General features: G+C 33.5%; 1 protein-coding gene across 1 annotated transcript in view; it reads left to right on the top strand.

Moving 5' to 3' along the window:
* The window catches only part of LOC105225706 (sushi, von Willebrand factor type A, EGF and pentraxin domain-containing protein 1), a 65086-nt gene that overhangs the window by 2834 nt on the left and 43849 nt on the right, over positions 1-18403 (top strand). Inside the window, exon 2 of the mRNA XM_049456136.1 lies at positions 3631-4939. Within this exon, the coding sequence (XP_049312093.1) occupies positions 4771-4939 (169 nt within the window). The 5' untranslated portion in view covers positions 3631-4770. The remainder of the gene's footprint in view (positions 1-3630; positions 4940-18403) is intronic.

Here is an 18403-nt window from a genome sequence, read left to right as displayed (position 1 = left end):
GCCACAAACTTCGATTATTCTCCAATATTTTTTAAAGAATAAATACCTTTTACACATTGCATAAAATAACTCTGCTCAACATGTTTGAATAGCAAAGTACAACAAAAAACAATTAGAAATATGAAGCAACATTATTAAAATATTTCTCTAACTATATAAATCGACATTTATATACACATACAGTGTCATATAAAATTAGTGACAGTGCAAATAAGAACTGACTGATTAATGACTGGATTTCAAATTAAATTTCAAATAAATGTACATGTATATCCGGTACAGTACCCGTTTTCAAGCTTAGTGCAAATGGGTATTCATTTAATAAACTAAAAAGTCAGCAACTATATTTTTGCAGACCACACTGCCAAGCAAATGATTTTCTAGTATTTGAGAAATATTTTGAATATAACTGAGCTTGTATAATTCGACGTTTTCGTTTGTCTTCGATAATAAATTGATCGCCTGGCTGTGTTCAAATCGACCTTAATGGTCCAATTTAAAATATATTCTACTTGATTTATACAATGCTACCTTACTCGAGAATTTTGATGAATTTTCCAATATTGAAAAATTGTTTATGGACGCAATTATCATATTGCTTTTTTTCTATAGAGATTTTAAAATTAATTTATTATAAAAAAAATAATTAGTTAATTAATTTTAACTGCAATTTTAATAAGCATTTGTTAGCTTGTATACATATATATAATATAAAAATATATGATTGCTATTTCATATCAGGCTCGAAGGACCAAAATAAACAGAAACTATCAATTTCTGCTGTGTGAGAGTTCACTTTTGACTCTATGATAAGGAAATTTTCATGTTCATATTTCTATAACCAAATATATATAAAAATTAATGTTTTGGTATTGTATTTTCTTTAGCATCAATAACTTGCTTTCTTATTAATAACATGAAATATTTTAAGCCAAAAAAAAATTAATGGATTAGATTTTTTAATGTTTGTATCACATGTGTGGATTGGAAGTAAGGATCACTTAAGTGCTGGAACATGTAGGAACCTTATATTTTGCCTTCCATTACCGAAAGTTAAATCTGGAATATGCTTTTCGAAGCAATATTTTTCACTAGAACATTTATATTAAATTATAACTCAACCCCTTTTGGCAAAGCCTTTTGACATGAAGGTGTTTGCTTTACTATGGAAATGTTTTCTCTAGCAAATCTTAGAAAGTTGGATGTTAAAACAAATAAACCTTTTAATTGATTAATACGGGTATATAGTCAGATAATAATAAAAAGTAGATGAGCGTAGCTTTAAGCCAAAAAATACACATAAAATTCCTATTTCTTTCCTATTTTCTATCATACCTGTTTCCAATTTATGCAGCCCTCAGAGGTTCCAAACCGCTTTTTAGGCTCCAAAATATTTTTCGATATATTTTGACTTTTTTTAAATGAGCTTCCAATAAATTAAATTACATTTCTACATATAATTTAGCATAAAGTTGGTCTTTTGTTTTATGTGGCTAAGCTTAGAAGGAGTGCTTCTGTATATTTCTTGTTCTAAACAACATATCAATAGTAAGAATACGAGGCATAAACGAGTTGACGGTTTGGTCTTCAGGTCAAGTTTCTTCAAATTTTGAGGTAGAAAATATCCAACATAATTTTATATTGGCATTTATGTATTAGCATATATTGAAATTAACAAAAAAAAAAACCTTTTTACATTTTGTACCTAAATGTCTCTCCATTCTTTACTTTGAATAATATTATATGTAGTTAACTATCTTGTTTAATTTGAGCTGAAATATACATCCATCCTACAGGACGTCATCGCTTAAGGGCGTGTTGATATCTAATTTTGCTACTTCATCTAGTTCCTTGAACTGCGTAGCTTCTATATATTTAAGACAAGCTCTAGTTAAGGCTTTAAAGAAGCATAAGAGGTGTTCCAGCATCTCTCTCATTTATACTTCATTGCACTTTCTGCATTTATCGTCGTTACTTATGCCCATCCGTCTCGCATGTAATGCCTTTCTTTCGAGAACTTGTGAGCTAAAAGCCTGAATTTCGTATTTTTTCATGCGCTTAGGTCATTCCATCTCGCATTGATCCGTCTGTCAGACCTTTTGGAAATTTCATTGCCTATTGTTTTTGGTTATTTCCATATTTTCTGTTCTGTTTTTGTAGCCACTCGATTGGCACTTTTCATACTGTTATTTCGCAATTTTTGCTTAACCAGGATTCCTTTGTGACCTGGAACTGGTATAATCAAAGTGTAGTATCTGCTCCGACTATGCAATTAAGAAGAAGCAATTTTTCCTGTATTCAAATAATCTTAAGGGATCAATGAGGAATGATCCTTGTAATCCGTTGATCAAAAAATACATATTACCTTAGCTTGGTATATGCGCAACATAACTTATGAATTTTTCAGGTATTTCTTCACTCGTCTTAATAATTTGGTGGTTGACAAAATAAATTTGAAAATTATGGTTTTTATTACTTTTTTCATTATTGACTATTCTTAATACCTCTGCTATAACAATTTAATAAAAATATTTGGTGACTTTTGGACTTCCACCTTGTTAAGTCTTTGTCTCTACCGAATATAGCAAAGTCTTACGAATGGTTGCTTCGTCTATCGCACAACCCAAATAACACTCCCTAAGCAGGTTTTTGGTATAATCAGATTTCTTTTTAAACCTTTACTATTCTTAATACCTCTGCTATAACAATTTAATAAAAATATTTGGTTTTTCTTAATTTTGGGTACGAAAAATTCGCACAAATCTGCAATAGTAAAGCCTCATAGTCTCTTAGCTTGGAACTTAAGTAAGAAAATAAATAATCTCTTCAAATTTGACGTAAATTCAGTAAGATTTAGACAAATTCGCAGGCTACTTATTTCAATAAAGTTCCTTATACTTGTAATAATTCTTAATAATTTGTATAATTTTTCATAATGCGCGCTGAGAAGTTAATAATTAATACTTTTTTAGTTAAACTTCGCTTAGAAGAACCTTTCAAATGTCCACTTTTATAAAAGCTGACCTTGCAGAAAGATTTAAACAATTTGAATTAAATTCGCATCAAAGCAAAATGCATATAATTTTCGCCAAGAACAATTTAAGACATTAGCCATATTTTAGTGAGATTTATAAGACTTCTAGCATACAGCCAACAAATTGCAAACTTAATTTGCCTGAAGTGCATAAAAGCCATCACTCAACTCCAGCTGCAGCTGCCCGCCAGCCAGTCAGCTAGTTGAGTATCTGAGCATAGAAAGCGTGGGGAAATACAAACATTTTTGCCGACTGCAGTAAATTCATTAAACTCTGACGCCGACAGATCACATCAGCAAAGACAATAACTCAAAAGACTTAAGGCACGAACTTCATTGTGTAGCAAAGTGTAATCAAAATGCAAAGGCTGTGAAAATTTCTCACTGCAAAAGTGCAAACAAACACAATTCAATTTAATATCCATTCGATTCCCTTGCATTTAGCGAATTCATGAAGATTTTTGCATTTTGTGCATGCGAAAAATTCAAGCGAATTCGCCCATTTTAAATATGTGCGGTTGTTTGACCCAAACGCAGCCTTGAATGTATGCTATGTTTATAATATGTATTTATTTGAGTGTTTGTGTGTTTTGCAGAGACACAACGGCAAGTGAAGTGAAAAAATTTACCAACAATAAAATCAAATAAATGTACGAATAAATAATTGTTGTGAAAAATACAGGCACTTGTATTAAAATAATCGAAAAAAAGCCGCAGACAACAATAACAACAGCAATAACAAGTGTGGATTATCAAATAGCAGCGAATAAATTAATTACGCGCGCGATCACACACGATCGTTTAAAGTGAGCTGGTGAATGGCTGAAAATGTGAAGCCGAGCGCCAAAAGTCAAACTGCAATAGCAACAGCAACAACAACAACAATCGATTGTTGCTCACATAATCGCCACAGCGACTAAAGTTTTAGTTGGTCAAGCAGCCAGAAACAGGAGACAAATATAAAACAAAAAAAAAATTTAAAAAAAAACAACAACAAATAAGAAAAAAATAAAATTGAAAACAACAACAACAAAACGCATTAACGAAAATAACGAGTGTAACAGCATTTAATAGCGGCCAGCGATTTGCCAACGAAACGTGCAACGCAGACGAATAACGAAAATCGTCGCGACAATAGCAACAACAACAGCAACGGTTGCATATAAGCGGGCACAAGCAACAAAACAAACAAAAATATGTTTATGTATGTGTTGGCGGAGCGACTTTAAGTTATTTGCACTAGTATTCGCGCGTTGCAGCGGCGCCAGCGCAAAAAAATCAACAACAAAAAACACAAAAAAAAAACCAAAAACTTAAAATAAAAAAATTAACAATTTTTTTGAAAATAAAAAATTAAAAAAAAAATTTTAAGTGACAAAAAATTAAAATAAAATAATAAAATTACAACAACAATAAAATCAAAACAAATAAAACAAACCAACAACTGTTTGCCTTTTTTTTGCGTGTCGCAGCTCCTACATCATTTCCATTGGCCAAACAGTTCAACAACATCGCGCAAGTGGTCTGTGCGCCGGCCAAACACGACAGCTGCACCACTTGCGGCCAGCGCAAAAACAATCGATTGCCTGCAACAAGCTGTGGCAAGCTCATCAACACGCTTTACCCTTGCAGTGCCACAAATTTTCCACAAAAACAAAAGCAACTCGTATAATTTCGAAACAAATTTTGGTGAAATTCGCACAACTCCCGACAGCAGGCGCATTGAAGTGACTACAATGAAGCGCCAGCAACAACAACGACACCAACAACATATGCACACTGCGGCTGCAGTTAGTCAGCGCAAATGTCAAATGTCCACGCAACGTGCGGCGTTGTCGCTTATGCTGGCCAAGCTGTCAGTTGCATTGCTGTTGATTTCTTCATTGGCCGTTGCCAACTGTCAAGGTAAGTCATACGCATTTTTGTTGTTGTGGAAAAGGAAAGTAAATGCAATTATAGCTAAGTACTTGAATATATATGTACGTATATGTGTGGAGTAAAATCTCTTCATCGACTGATATGGAATCGTATATTAAATATATTACTGTATTATGGTATATAGATTTGTTACAGGCTCAGGGGTTATATGGCTTTTCTTTTTTTTTTTTTGAAAAAAAAAAAAATATTTTAAACTTGGCCATTGCTATGAAAACTGAAATTAGGATTTTTGGGAGACATTTAAAAAAATAATAAAATTAGTTATAAACGAAAAACATCCGTCGTTCAAGTCTTCGAAAATTGAATCTCAAAGACCTGTATATAATTTCATTAAGGACGATTGAGTAGTTCTCGAGAGTTCTCTTGCCAACCGACTCTAGAAACATCAAAACAAAACGTCTAAAGACGGTGCACTTAGCCTAGCTAGCCTCGAGCGCACAACTTCTCAAGGCTGTATCTCCGAAACAATAACTTGAATCAATTTGAAAATTTAAGACAATATTTTTTAAGTATTGCAAAATTTAATAAGATAACAAAGAATATCGATTTTTTAACCCCTTAAACGCATGTAATCCTTTAAGTCGACACATGATGGTCGTTTGTTCCATATTTTAGAAGTTTTTGACTTCAAAAAATATTTTAAAGAGGGTAATATGGATCACCCATCAAATCTAACCTTACCTACCATAAAGATTTTTTTGTGGATACTGTTTTCTGAATATGGCTTTTACTCATTGACATATCGTTTCTCAACACTTCATTCTTGTGATGAGGGTCTTCATCTTTGCTTACAAGTAGAACAACCCAAAATTTGAAAATACTTTAATATCTTGAAAGAAGTTACGTATCAAAAAAACTTCGTAAATTTAAATTGGCTACAAACTTCTGAACTTTTTAAGAAAAAGATTTATCAGATGATAGTCAAGTAGTCAAGACGAACTACCAAGATGGCTGTGTAAAAACAAACATCAGACGATTTTGTGTATAATTATAAGATGTAAGGCTACCCTGATCTGAGATTATGGTATTATAGATGCATTTCCTGGACGTTTATTAATGATACCATATGTTCCACCTTATCAATATTAATATTTTGTAAATATGAGTTACTTATGAAATAGTCAAAACATCTATTTTGTTAAGATTGTGATGGTTTTCGTGAATAAAATAGGTCACAAGTTCTCATAGAATCACTGACAAATTTATCGATGAGTTCTTTGAAAGCTGAAGAACCTGATTGCACTCAATTGCTAATTATAGGTTGGTTAACGCAGCTGAAATCTCTATGTGTAGCACTAACGAAAGAGATCTAACTGCTTCGTGACTGTCCATGATGCTTCAATCTCAGCTTTCCATTTACAAATTCTCTTCTTGCCTGAAAAAATAAAAAAAATTACCGGCAACCAAATCGGGAGAAATTGTTTAATTTACTGGGTATCATTTGTGATAGTCTCGATTGTGATTTCATGCAGTATTTATTTTGCATATACACTGCTTTCATCAACTCAGATATTCATGAGCGATGCGTTCAAATCGTTTTTAAGTTATCTTTATCAGGTCAACTATCTCTACCAACGTCATTTTTGGGGTCATTAAAAGCAATGGTAATTTTTGGACTTTCACTTTGGTGGTAGCTTGTGGTGCTTCAATGGCCTCTAGGGAATTCAGCAAAGCCCTTACGAATGATTGCTTTGACTTGCGAAGAATCTGAATAGCACTCACCAGGCAGGTCTTTGGTATCAACAGAGTTTATTTTCTCCCAAAAAATAGTACTACAAAAACAACCGAAATTTCAATATTTTCACAATACAATCAATCTTACGTCCCTCAAAGGCTCCATTTCATAAGCAAATTCTCAGGCAAATGTGTAACTTCGTGTGTTCTTCGTCTTCTGAAAGTTTCAAATTCATTAATTTTAATTACTTATTTTTCTTTCCATAAATAAATAAAGAAATAATGTCAAATATTAAATTAATAGTTAAAGAACTTAAGTACCAATTATCACTAAAGATGTCTACCTATTAGTGCAGTAAACGCGTAAGGCTGTGAATGATTGGCTTGTAAGTCTATTAAGACCAGGTAACAAATATGCAGTAATACCGTGAAATCTTGGTATATATGGTTTTTGTAATAATTTTGACTCGTCCGACACTAGTCGGCTCGATTTTTTATGTGATGCGTTTGTAGGTAGATAGGGAGGAATGCACATCGGCTTTTGCTTCTGATGAAGTTCAGCAATACTTAAAATTTTATATGTGCAATTTCTGACTTCTAAGATATCCTTAAGAAATTTCAACTGATAGTTGTGATTAATTTCCTTTAAAAAGCCTTGATGTTCTGAAGATGTTCTGTAGCCTTTTCCTATAACTATTAGCAGCTTCTAGAATAGTCGTTGTATACTATTCCCCGTGTAATGACATGTCTGCCAATTTGTTTGTGACCTGTTAGCACACCTACTAGAGTCATTATGTCATCCCTCATTCCTTTTGAATTTTATTAGTCGGCATGCGCGGTCCATATTCCATTCCTGCCACGTTTGTCTGCTTGTTGCGCAAATTTGGTATTGCCTGCACCTAGACTCGACTACATATCGCTCATTTGCTGCAAGACCGGCATAAGTCAAAAAAAATCGATTCTCCATAAAACGCGTTTAAAAGTTTTCAACTGACTACAACCTTACACGGTGACTCCAACCTTACACCTCTTCTCAAGCGGAGCATATAAGAGGTATTCATATGAATTTTTCACTCAACACGAAGTATGATATAACGAACAATTCTGCAGCATTAACTCAAAAATCACGTTTTTTGATTTATGCCGGTCTTGCAGCAAATGAGCGATATGTTTATGATATGTTTGTTGAATAAATATCTACAAGTAGTCAGAGGCATATACCGTCAACTAAAATACAAAACAACGTTTCATCAGAAAAGTCAAACTTGTGTTTTTTATTGCTTACGATTCACTACATCTTATCTTTATATATATAAATCTCCTGACCGTGTGTTTGCATTTGAACTGCTCTAAAACGGATGGACCGATTTTGATGAAATTTTGTGTGCATGTTCAAGGAGATTCGAGAATGGTTTAGATTTACAATTTGGTGCACTGGAAAATGTTTTTTTAAATTAATTTTTCATTTGTAATTAATTGCTAATTTTAAATGTTTGACCGATGGATGGCGCTACCATCGCAGTATTCAATATTCAAACCTTAAATTGGCGTAAACGTGCATTAAAGAAAACGATGCCAAAGTAAAAGGCGACATCTGTAGATCAAGTTTTCATATTGTGGACAGAGTTGTTCGTCCTTAAGTAATAAATTGGGTCATTCAATACATCTATGGGTAGCTATAATATTTTTTTCATACCTGCTAACTATTGGAGGGGGTATCTTGACAGGCAATTTACAATTGCAAAAGGTCTGGCATAAAAAATAGTGGCATAACTGAAGTGTTGATAAAAAGGTCTATTAAAATTTGAGATGTACAGAAATCTTTTCGAAGCATTGCACAGAGCAATGCAATATTTAAACGGGAACGATGAATACATATATGCGTTCAATTTCAAACTGATCCTTCCTTAAAATTGCTAAATATTAGGAATGGTAGAATAGAACTGCAATCAAACACACAATGCAATGAATTAAAACTAGCTCATTTATCATTCGATGAATAAAATACCACGGGCATCCCAAAAGACTGATGCCATAACCTTGCCAGCCGATTTTTTTGTCTTTTCACGCTTAAGAACCGTTTCTTAATATGCAGTCCACTAGGCTGACAATCGATTGGACTCGATTGATTTCACTGATGCACAGCCCAAATTATATAGTATTTTTACCCCAAAAACCAATTCTTTCTTAAAGCACGAAATTCTTTATGATTAATTTTTTTGTAAACTAACATAAGTTGCTTCACCAAAAATGCGATAATTTCTTAAATAATATTTATAATCTAACTAATAGAAATCATATAGATGGTATTAGTAGTACTACCTATGTAACAACCACAGTAAAACTTGGGCGGGTCCTCTAGTTACATATATGTAGCATAAAATGTTCAGCTTCCGCTATCAGATAAAACCAATATATAACTAATATGTAACCAATATATAACTAATATGTAACCAATATATAACTAATATGTAACCAATATATAACTAATATATAACTAATATGTGACCAATATATAACCAATATATAACTAATATATAACCAATACATAACCATTTGATAACCAAAACTCAAATTTTTTTTCAATATGAGTGGTTTCTGTTATATTGCTTCTCCTTCGCCTGTAAACTTATGAAAAGTGATGATACGCTATTTTGCATTTTAGGGGACGATAAAGGAGTTTATCTTAATCTGAGTTCTCTCTTGAAGAGTGCTACCTGCTTTGACTAGTTCGTTGCTGCACATTTACCAGAAATATCGCTGTATTCTGGAATCCATGGCAATTGTATGGTGAAGAGGGATGTTAGAGCCAATAAGAAGACATTTTCATGTGATAAATGTGTAAAGAAATGTGAATATAGACAAACCGATATGGGTTTCAACTTATATAGAAAAGTTTCAGTACGGGGTCTACTTAAACGATAGGTGGAATTTTCCTGAAACTCCATCAAATCCATACTTCAAACTGATCTTTAATAATCTAAGATAACTTAAAGTAAATATCACTTTCAGCAAAATATTTAATAAACTTCAGCAAGCGTTCTTACTAAAAATCCACTTAAGTTCGCATGTCAAAATTATATCAAAACGGCAATTAAGCAAATCATAACTTCTAAACTGAGAAAAAAAAACTTAAAAACGCGACTAAAGTCGGCAACAACAAAAATGGTATAGAACACCCGCTGTTGGGCAAGAATTTTGAAAACGGAAGCGCAAATTGGCTTGCTAATGGCATAGAATGCTACAAAGTTTTAGCTGCGAATTGTGTAATTTTCCCCGCGCACATTTTTCACCACAATTCGCACAATTATGCGCATGCGCTGTGTATTACAACATAACTGAATTTTTTTTCTTCGAAAATTAAATAAATTTTGTAACAAATGAGCGATGTACAAACAAAGAACTAGCCATAAAAGTGAGTAGTAGCAATGAACTAATAAATATATATATTTGTTCTTTTAGCATGACATGCGCGAGTGAGTTTTTGAGTTGAGTGGGCGGCCGCTCGCACGCATGCGCACAAAGCCAAAGCAGCTAAGAACTGTTGCCGCTTGAATAATTTGTACAGAAATGGTAACAGAAGGCAGAGAACTTAAAAATAAATATAAATAAATCAAAGAAATTTGAATTTCACAATTTTTTTTTAATTTTTGCCAAAAGAGCTGAAAGCGGCGAGTCAAGTATTACGTAATATTGGTTATTGCTGACTAAGACTAAGTGAGCATTTCGGTGGTTACTTTTGTAGAATTCTTAATAAAATTTATGAAAAATACAACAACAAATAAAAGAAGCTTGACACAAAAGTTCAAATCAATCATACACTGTGCTGCCACTTTTGTTTTCACTAGCGGCGCCTATTATTCGAAAGATCAGGCTAATAAAAAAACACCCTCAAGATAAATATAGAAAACTAGAAAACACCGAAAGCGAAAAAAAACAAAAAAAAATCTAAAAAAGTAAAAATTTTGAACAAAAAATTCGCGCTAGACACAAAAGCTCACAAAACAAGTTGCCGAAAGCAAATTACACACACACACATACATACATGTGTTCCTATGCATGCATCAATTATTTACAGTTTTTCGAAAACCGGTGCCAAACAGCACATTACTTTTATTTTCAATTTGTTTATGAGCCCACTTTTTTTGTGTTGTTGTTGTTTTTATTTTTCGCTTTATGGGTTTCGTATCGATTATTGTTCGCCTGCCGGGCAATGAATCAGGCGTTGTGAGCGCAAAATTTAACGGAAAAGAACTCGCAAAACCAGAAACAGCAACTAGCCACACACACACACACACACACAAACAAACCACGCAGTTGATGAGAAATTTTGCATATTGTTTTTGTTGTTTTATGAGCTGTTTAGCGGTTTTACTTGCTTAGTTGCAGCGTTGCAATTGACTTGTCGCGCCATCGGCTGCTGACTGCTCGCTGTTGGAAGTAGGAAGTGTGTGGTCTGAAGGATATTCAAATCTCATTGCATCGATGTTGCAACGTGTTGTTATTGCAGCTGATTTTATTGCACTTTTAATTGCGCCAACTTGCAAAACTAGTCGCGGCGTGAGCGTGTAATTAAAAGTAAAAGTTCGATTGAAAGCGAAAATGTGTGTGTGTTTGTATGTGTGTATGGTGGAAGACGGTGGCAGAGTGTCACATGATATATGTATGTATGTATGTGCGCGTAGAGGAGTGGCTTTAATCGCTATTTGCTCTAGTATGTTGCATTATTAAATGCCATTTAGTACTAATATGTTCATAAAGTGAGCAATATGTTATATAATATATTAATATATAATGATTTATATATTATGTGTACATAAATGAACATATTATTCGATTCTGTAATCGATCACAATTAGATTGTATTAAAATCAGTTGAAAAAATACAAAATGTGGTTGTGTAATAGTTATAATAGCTTCTTGGTTACTTCCTGCAGTAAATAACTCGTTTTTATGAAATTTAATTTAAAAAATATTCTAAAATATACAAAAATGCTTTGACTAAGAAACATTTTAGTGCTACAAAAGAATTTAGTTTCTTGAACAATGTTAATCAAGCAAAATCTATTGGCAAAAAAAATTAGTATTACCAAATAATTTTAGGTGTCCATATAATATGAAATTTTGAAAAAAATATATGATATGCATATATCGACAGTATATATCTGTAAACATACCATCACATACACATCCTATAATTTTAACACGATATTTCAAGTAATTTTCGAGTTACAGCCTTATAATGTGTAGCCGCTCAGTTCAATCAGCTAAGTTATTTTCAATATCTTTAAACGCGTTCTCGATAAATCACTATTCGATTTTGACGCAGTGAATACTTTAAGACAAACGATTCAATCACTAATAAAATGTTTATACATATTTTATATACTATACTTGTATGTACTATGTATGTACTCCACACATGTACATTTTTAGTCCGCCATTCACTGACTTAACAGTTTTTCTGGCAAGCCAAAAGCGATCAAAATTAAAGGCAATATTCAAAATTTTCTCTCAAAAAATTAGGGTAATTTTATCAATTTTGGAGTCACAAACATACGCCACCGTATGGACAATATCATCTAAAAAAAAAAAGTCTGAAATCACGGTGGTAGCGGAGGAGCTTGTTTTAGCGCCATCGCAGATCGCGTTTAACTAAAATTTGTAAAATTTTTCTTTTAAATATATATAAATTATTAATTATTATTATTATTAATTAAAGTTTCAAAGCAATGAATACAGCAGTTTTATTTAGTTTCCTTCACTGATACTAGAAGATTTGAATTTAGTGATTAAAAAAGCGAGCAATATTTTCAAAACTACCTATCATTGGGTAGTCTAAAAAGTCTTTTCGCATTTATAATCGATCTTCAACAATTGTTTTATATATGTATATGATGAATTTTAATAAGCCAAATATGTACCATATTGGTCCACTTTTTACCATTTTTGCGCTAGAAACATTATTCCATCAGTGTAAAACTTTTCTGGTTTCTCAGCGAAAAACTGCGACAAGTAATTTTCATAGGCTTTTCTTGAAGCAAACTTTACGCCATTAAGGGAGTTCTGTATTGACCGAAACAAATAGTATTTCGATGGTGCTAAGTCAGGGCTATATGGTGGATGCATCAAAACTTCCCAGCCACGCTTTCCCAGTTTTTGCCGAGTCATCAAAAATGTGTGGTCTAGCAATGTTCTGATGAAAGACAAAACCCTTTCTACGAAGTTGACAATTAAGTAATGAGACTGATTTTATTGCCGCGCTTGTGGTAAACCTATGACCTTGAAATTCCCATTCTCTTTTTTCGGCATCCCTCCCCTCTCCATTGATACTTATTTGTATCATAGCTCTAGCTTGTTTAATTCGCCTGCTGAATCGTTTTGTTGAGTACCACTGTTTTTCTTAAAAATATATTGTCATCATCAAACTCTGTTTCTGTCTGAGACTTACCTAGATGAATATATTAATATGTGATTGAGTAAATGTGTTTCACCCATGGAATCGAGATCCAATTATTTACCATATAAGTTATTCAGCTTGAGATAGGTAGATGGAAAGTTTGTACAGAAACATCAAACGATACAGAATAAGGCTCTACGAGAAGGTTTAAAACAATTAAAAAATTTATAGAAATTATAGGAACATAAAATTACGATTTTAACTCAATTGTGGACATAAAGTTTATTGCCTGGATAAGTAAGCTTTAATAAATTTTCGATATGAACTACATGAAATTCATCTTTTTATCAATATGAGATCTATACGAGGTCATTAGTGAACGCCTTTGAATATTACTCGGTGTCCAAAAATACCGTATACAATATTTGTACTTCTTCCCAAACAAAATTTTGTGAATATGATATAAGGCTTACAATTTACCACGATTCAATTTTTTTTTAAAGCTTGAGAGAAATATGTTTCAAAGATGAACTGAATGCTTTTAAAATGCTGGACTACATCTGAATAGTTCGGATAGCAAATCGGTTTTTTGCACCCATTTTCAATTGAAATTTATCATAGATATTCCTTTCTCCTTAGAGATGTAACGAGCGCATAATTTTTGTTGAACTATTTTTGAGAAATGATTATGTCAAAAAAGGCGCATAAGAAGAGCAAAAGTTAGCTAATAACCTTAAAGTTATAGAACTGCAAATTAGCCAGGTATATTTTTTATGTACATAAGCTAATTTGAACCAATAAAATCGATATTTTTGTTTTTGGCTCACCATAATATACATACATATATATTTGGCTTCGGCTCCTCGACCATATCTCATTTGTAAGCCTGCTTTACCCAATTCATTAGCGTTTCCTTAACTTTTCATATCCTAAGGGATATCAATTGTCAGATATTGCTTAAAAGTATACTGCTTTAGCAAAGACAAAGTATATCCAGTTGAATTAAAAACTGAACTTAAGTGGACCGAGAAACTTTCTGAATTTATAACAGAACTAGCTTTAAAGCTGATCATTTTCGGCCAAGTTCACTGTCAGTCTTAACATTTTGAAGCCGAAGTTCAGTTCTATCTAACCAGTTTCATTGCAGTTAATTACATAATTTTTATTCTACATATATACATATGTACATAAGCAGCAATATGCCAAGTAATATGAATCTTAATGGATCTGATACATAATTTCACATACATCGCATATTTAAGTACGCGTATATATATATAAAGAGGTGTTAAAAAAAATATAAATTTCATAAACTAATCACTGCGCCCCTGACCTTCATGCTCTGTCGAGCCGCTCATGTGAGCTACATATTCTTCTTTTTCGTTTACTTTTTGCAGCACTTGTGATTTCAATGCACATGCTCTTTGGCTTCATTCTTAATGATTACAAACAAACTTAGCACTGTTTTTGTTACGCTCAAATGCGATCTTCGCGTGCATACATGTGGTTACAGGTAGTTCGCTGACTAAATTAGTCGGCGCCGAAACTGAGAGTGATCATATGTGCTCCAATAACTCAACTAAAGCGCTCTAAGGTAAGTGAAGTCAACAAAGCCGAAATGAATTCTTTACATTTTTTGACAACTCGAATGTCAGTTGGTGCGTTGCTTGCGCAATTTCTTATTTACAACTTCTGTTATTATGCAATCAGAGCGTACTTGCACGTCAAGTAATATGATATGTTGAGGACTCCACGGCGAAGGCGGTTGAAGCTAATGCGCGTTTAATTATAAGTAACTGTTAATATAAATGGCGTGTAATGTTACATATAAATGCTGAAGTAGGGCAAACGTCTTGCGATAATTGGTGTGCAGCTTTGACTAAAAAGCTTTTATTGCGCTGGAACTAATTTGATAATTAACTGATTGAGTTATCGTCCGTTAAGTGGTGGGAAAAAAGTAATTTATTGTATGGAGCGTTTTAATGCCATTAGAAGATGTTGGAATTTCGTGCCGGTTTCAAATACAATTTTAAAGTATTTATATATACGAGGGCTGCTATATATACTAGTTCTGGCCTAATAATGAAAATAGGAATACTTATCAACGAAAATGGTTTTATTGTTTTCCAAAATATTCTTTATCAAGATTATACTTTTTTGCATGCGCTCAAACCAATTTTCGAAGCACTTTTTCCACTCCGATTGAGACACTTCCAAAACATGGTTTTTGAATGCTTCAACAGCATCTTCTGGCGACGAAAATCGTTGACCACGCATTATTTCTTGAAAAAGAAGTCATTGGGTGCCAAGTCAGAGCTACGTATATGATTTCCCCAAATGTATTACACTTAAGAATCTGTATACACAAAAATACCATAACTTTTCACTGCTCCGTTTACATTGCCGATTTGTGCAGAGTAGAAAATTTCCCCAAAAATTTCCCTCAGGGTTTTTTTTCTCTTCAAAATTTGCATTGTTGTAAGCAGTACTATCAGTTAAAAAATCAAGGGAAGGTAATTTTTAAAGGTATTTGTGAAAATTCAGAATTTTCCATATACAACACACATAAAAAATCTATATTCGCCAAAAATACTATAACGCTTGTGCCATTCCAAATAAAGTTGTTTACATTGCCAATTTGTGCAAAGCATAAAACATCCCAAAAATTTCTCCCGGGATTTTTTTTTCCATTCAAAAGAATTGTGTTGTTATAAGCAGTACAAAGACTTAAAAAAACAAGTGAAAAAATGCAAAAATAAGGTTTTAGTTCTCAAGCACTTTTAAAAAATTGTCATGACTCACACCTCAACTAAACAGAGAGTACTTGCAACTGCCACTCAGTTCACACAAAGTCAGCATTAGCTGCCTTACAAAAAGCGCAAGCAAATAATTGTAAAAAACTTTCAAAACAATACAATTTGTATCAGGAAGCGTAGAAGCCACAAAAGCGTTGCAAATTTATAAAAACACAGCCAAAACACATATGTACGTCCAGCTGCGTGTTCGCTTAGCTGCCGCAAATTTTTTCGGTATTTTGCATGCCAGTTAGTAGCTCATAACGAAACACCAAACAGGAACCAACAAAACACTATAATTTGCCGACCACTCCGAACACACAGCAGATCCCAACACTTTGCGGGCGAGTAATCAGTACTGAGTACGAGTGTTTGTTGTTTTGTTTGGAAAACGCCATTGTCTGCCTGCTAAATGCCGTCCAACAAAAGCGTGTAGCACGATGGCTAAATTTAGCCACGAATAAGCTAGTAAATATTCTGCTTTTAAGCTTTTGTGGTATACAGTGCTTTGACTGCATGCAAAATGCGCCGGAAAATAAACCAAAGCGATATCAATGTGTTGAGAACGAGAGCTACATATATGTATTTATGTTTTTATATGTATGCGAGTATATGTATATATTATGTATGTAAGTAAGCTCAAATGCACATAAGAACCAAGTACCAAAGTACTCCAATTACTTGTTTGCACTGTGTAAATTTTTACGAGCGCCTGAGGTGTGCTGCCTGCGCTTTTGTTGTTGTTTTGGCACAGTTACATTACAATTTACAATCGATTTAAACATATGTGCAGATATTTACATACAAATGTACGTCTCATAAATACATATGTATATATTATTTTTTCTCAATTACAAGAAAAGTAACACAAGTATATGTATTTAAGTTAAAATTCCGGTTAGTAAAATAAGCAGCAAGTTTGAAGTATATATGTAAAAATATAGTAGGGTGCATCAAATATAAAAAAATTTTAGTTGTGAATCTCTAAAACGTTTTCATTTGATATTCGGTTGGACTGAAGATAAAAAAGCGTTCAAAAATATAGGGTTTCTCAATAGGAATGATATGATTTCATTTCGGCCATTTTTAATATGTATGATATTTATTTTTTTTAAGTAGGGGGTAACATCAAAGCCGGAATGCGGAACTTCAATAAGCTTAACCAAACCCATTACCAACTCCAGACTCTCCCAGGGAACCGCCTGATTAAGTATTACTTCGGGGGAGTGATAAGACATTTAAGTCCCTTCTGTGGCACGGACAGATTTACGCTTAATCTGCTCTATATATATCAGTTTTGTCATCATTGAGGCTGCTACCAGTTCTCAGTGGATTGTACATGAGGATCGTCAAATTTTCCACCGTAGAACTTCAACTGAGTGTAGTTTTAAGTTATTCCCTTGTACTTACAACGTCCTGGAATCTCTACAGGTACCTTCTAAAGCACCCATGTCCACTTAGTTTTTGCGTTAGAGGTAGACATCCATGTTCCCAAGGAATCTGTCTATCCACGAATTGATGTCCGGTATCAGTCTGTGGGTCCACCGTCCTTTGAATGAGGTTTGCCACCCCTACTGGCATATTGTTAAGATTTTGACTCTACATTTCCTTTGAGCTCCTGTAGACGGCTCTGATAACTTGTATACTCGCTCGTTTTGCCACCCGGGATGCCAGTGGGCATCATACTGGCTATTACTTCGGCAGCATCGCTTGATATTGTTCGAAAATCACTGATAACTCTTAGTCGACAGTCTGTGCAATGTGCTTATTTGTCTGGCATATGCTTTAATGCCTAGCTACTGGATCCATATTGGAGCCGCTGATAATACAACCGATCTCATTACCTTTGCGTGCAGAAATCGCCGGCTGGAACTCAAGCAAATTCGAAATAACTTATAATAATTGTCATATGATATTGATGAGCGCATATGTTATACCGAGCCTTGATTACATTTGCCCCCTTTGCTGAATTGAAGGCATCCAGGGTGATCAGCAAGCAATATTTTTTGTTCCACTTTTCCATCGCATGTCACTTACCGCGCATTTCGCAATGTCAACGACATTGTTTAGTACGTCAATAGTGGACCTTTTTATTATAAATGTGTTTCTGATAATCCGCCAGCTTCCTGGATTGCTAATTTCAAGCGGTTTCTTACTTCGATTTCGAATTTGCAAATTGTGTCAGAGGTCGCTATGATGAAAATTTTTTCGGAGACATAAATTTGATCAGTCAGTTTGTGTCGCAACTATTTATGTGGCATAGTGAATCGATCTGAACCATTTTTTCCAATTTTTCATCATTTGCTTATATAATAAACAATTCCAAATTTTTTAAAGATATCTCGTCAAACGAAGAAGCTTTTCATATAAGCCCTTCAATCCGATCGTTCAGTTTATATGGCAGCGACGTGCTAAAGTGGTGCGGTCATGTCTAAGTCAAATCAGCTCATCACGCTGTTCATTCATAAATATATAAATTATATATATATAAATTAAAATATATATAGTATATAAATTAAAGGGTCTCGACGTTTTCTTCTGCGTATAACAAACTTCGTGACA

This window comes from Bactrocera dorsalis, chromosome 4 (assembly GCF_023373825.1).
Source record: "Bactrocera dorsalis isolate Fly_Bdor chromosome 4, ASM2337382v1, whole genome shotgun sequence".
NCBI classification, from domain to species: domain Eukaryota; kingdom Metazoa; phylum Arthropoda; class Insecta; order Diptera; family Tephritidae; genus Bactrocera; species Bactrocera dorsalis.
The sequence above is the reverse complement of the archived record's forward strand: the minus strand, read 5'-3'. Positions and strand labels throughout refer to the sequence as shown.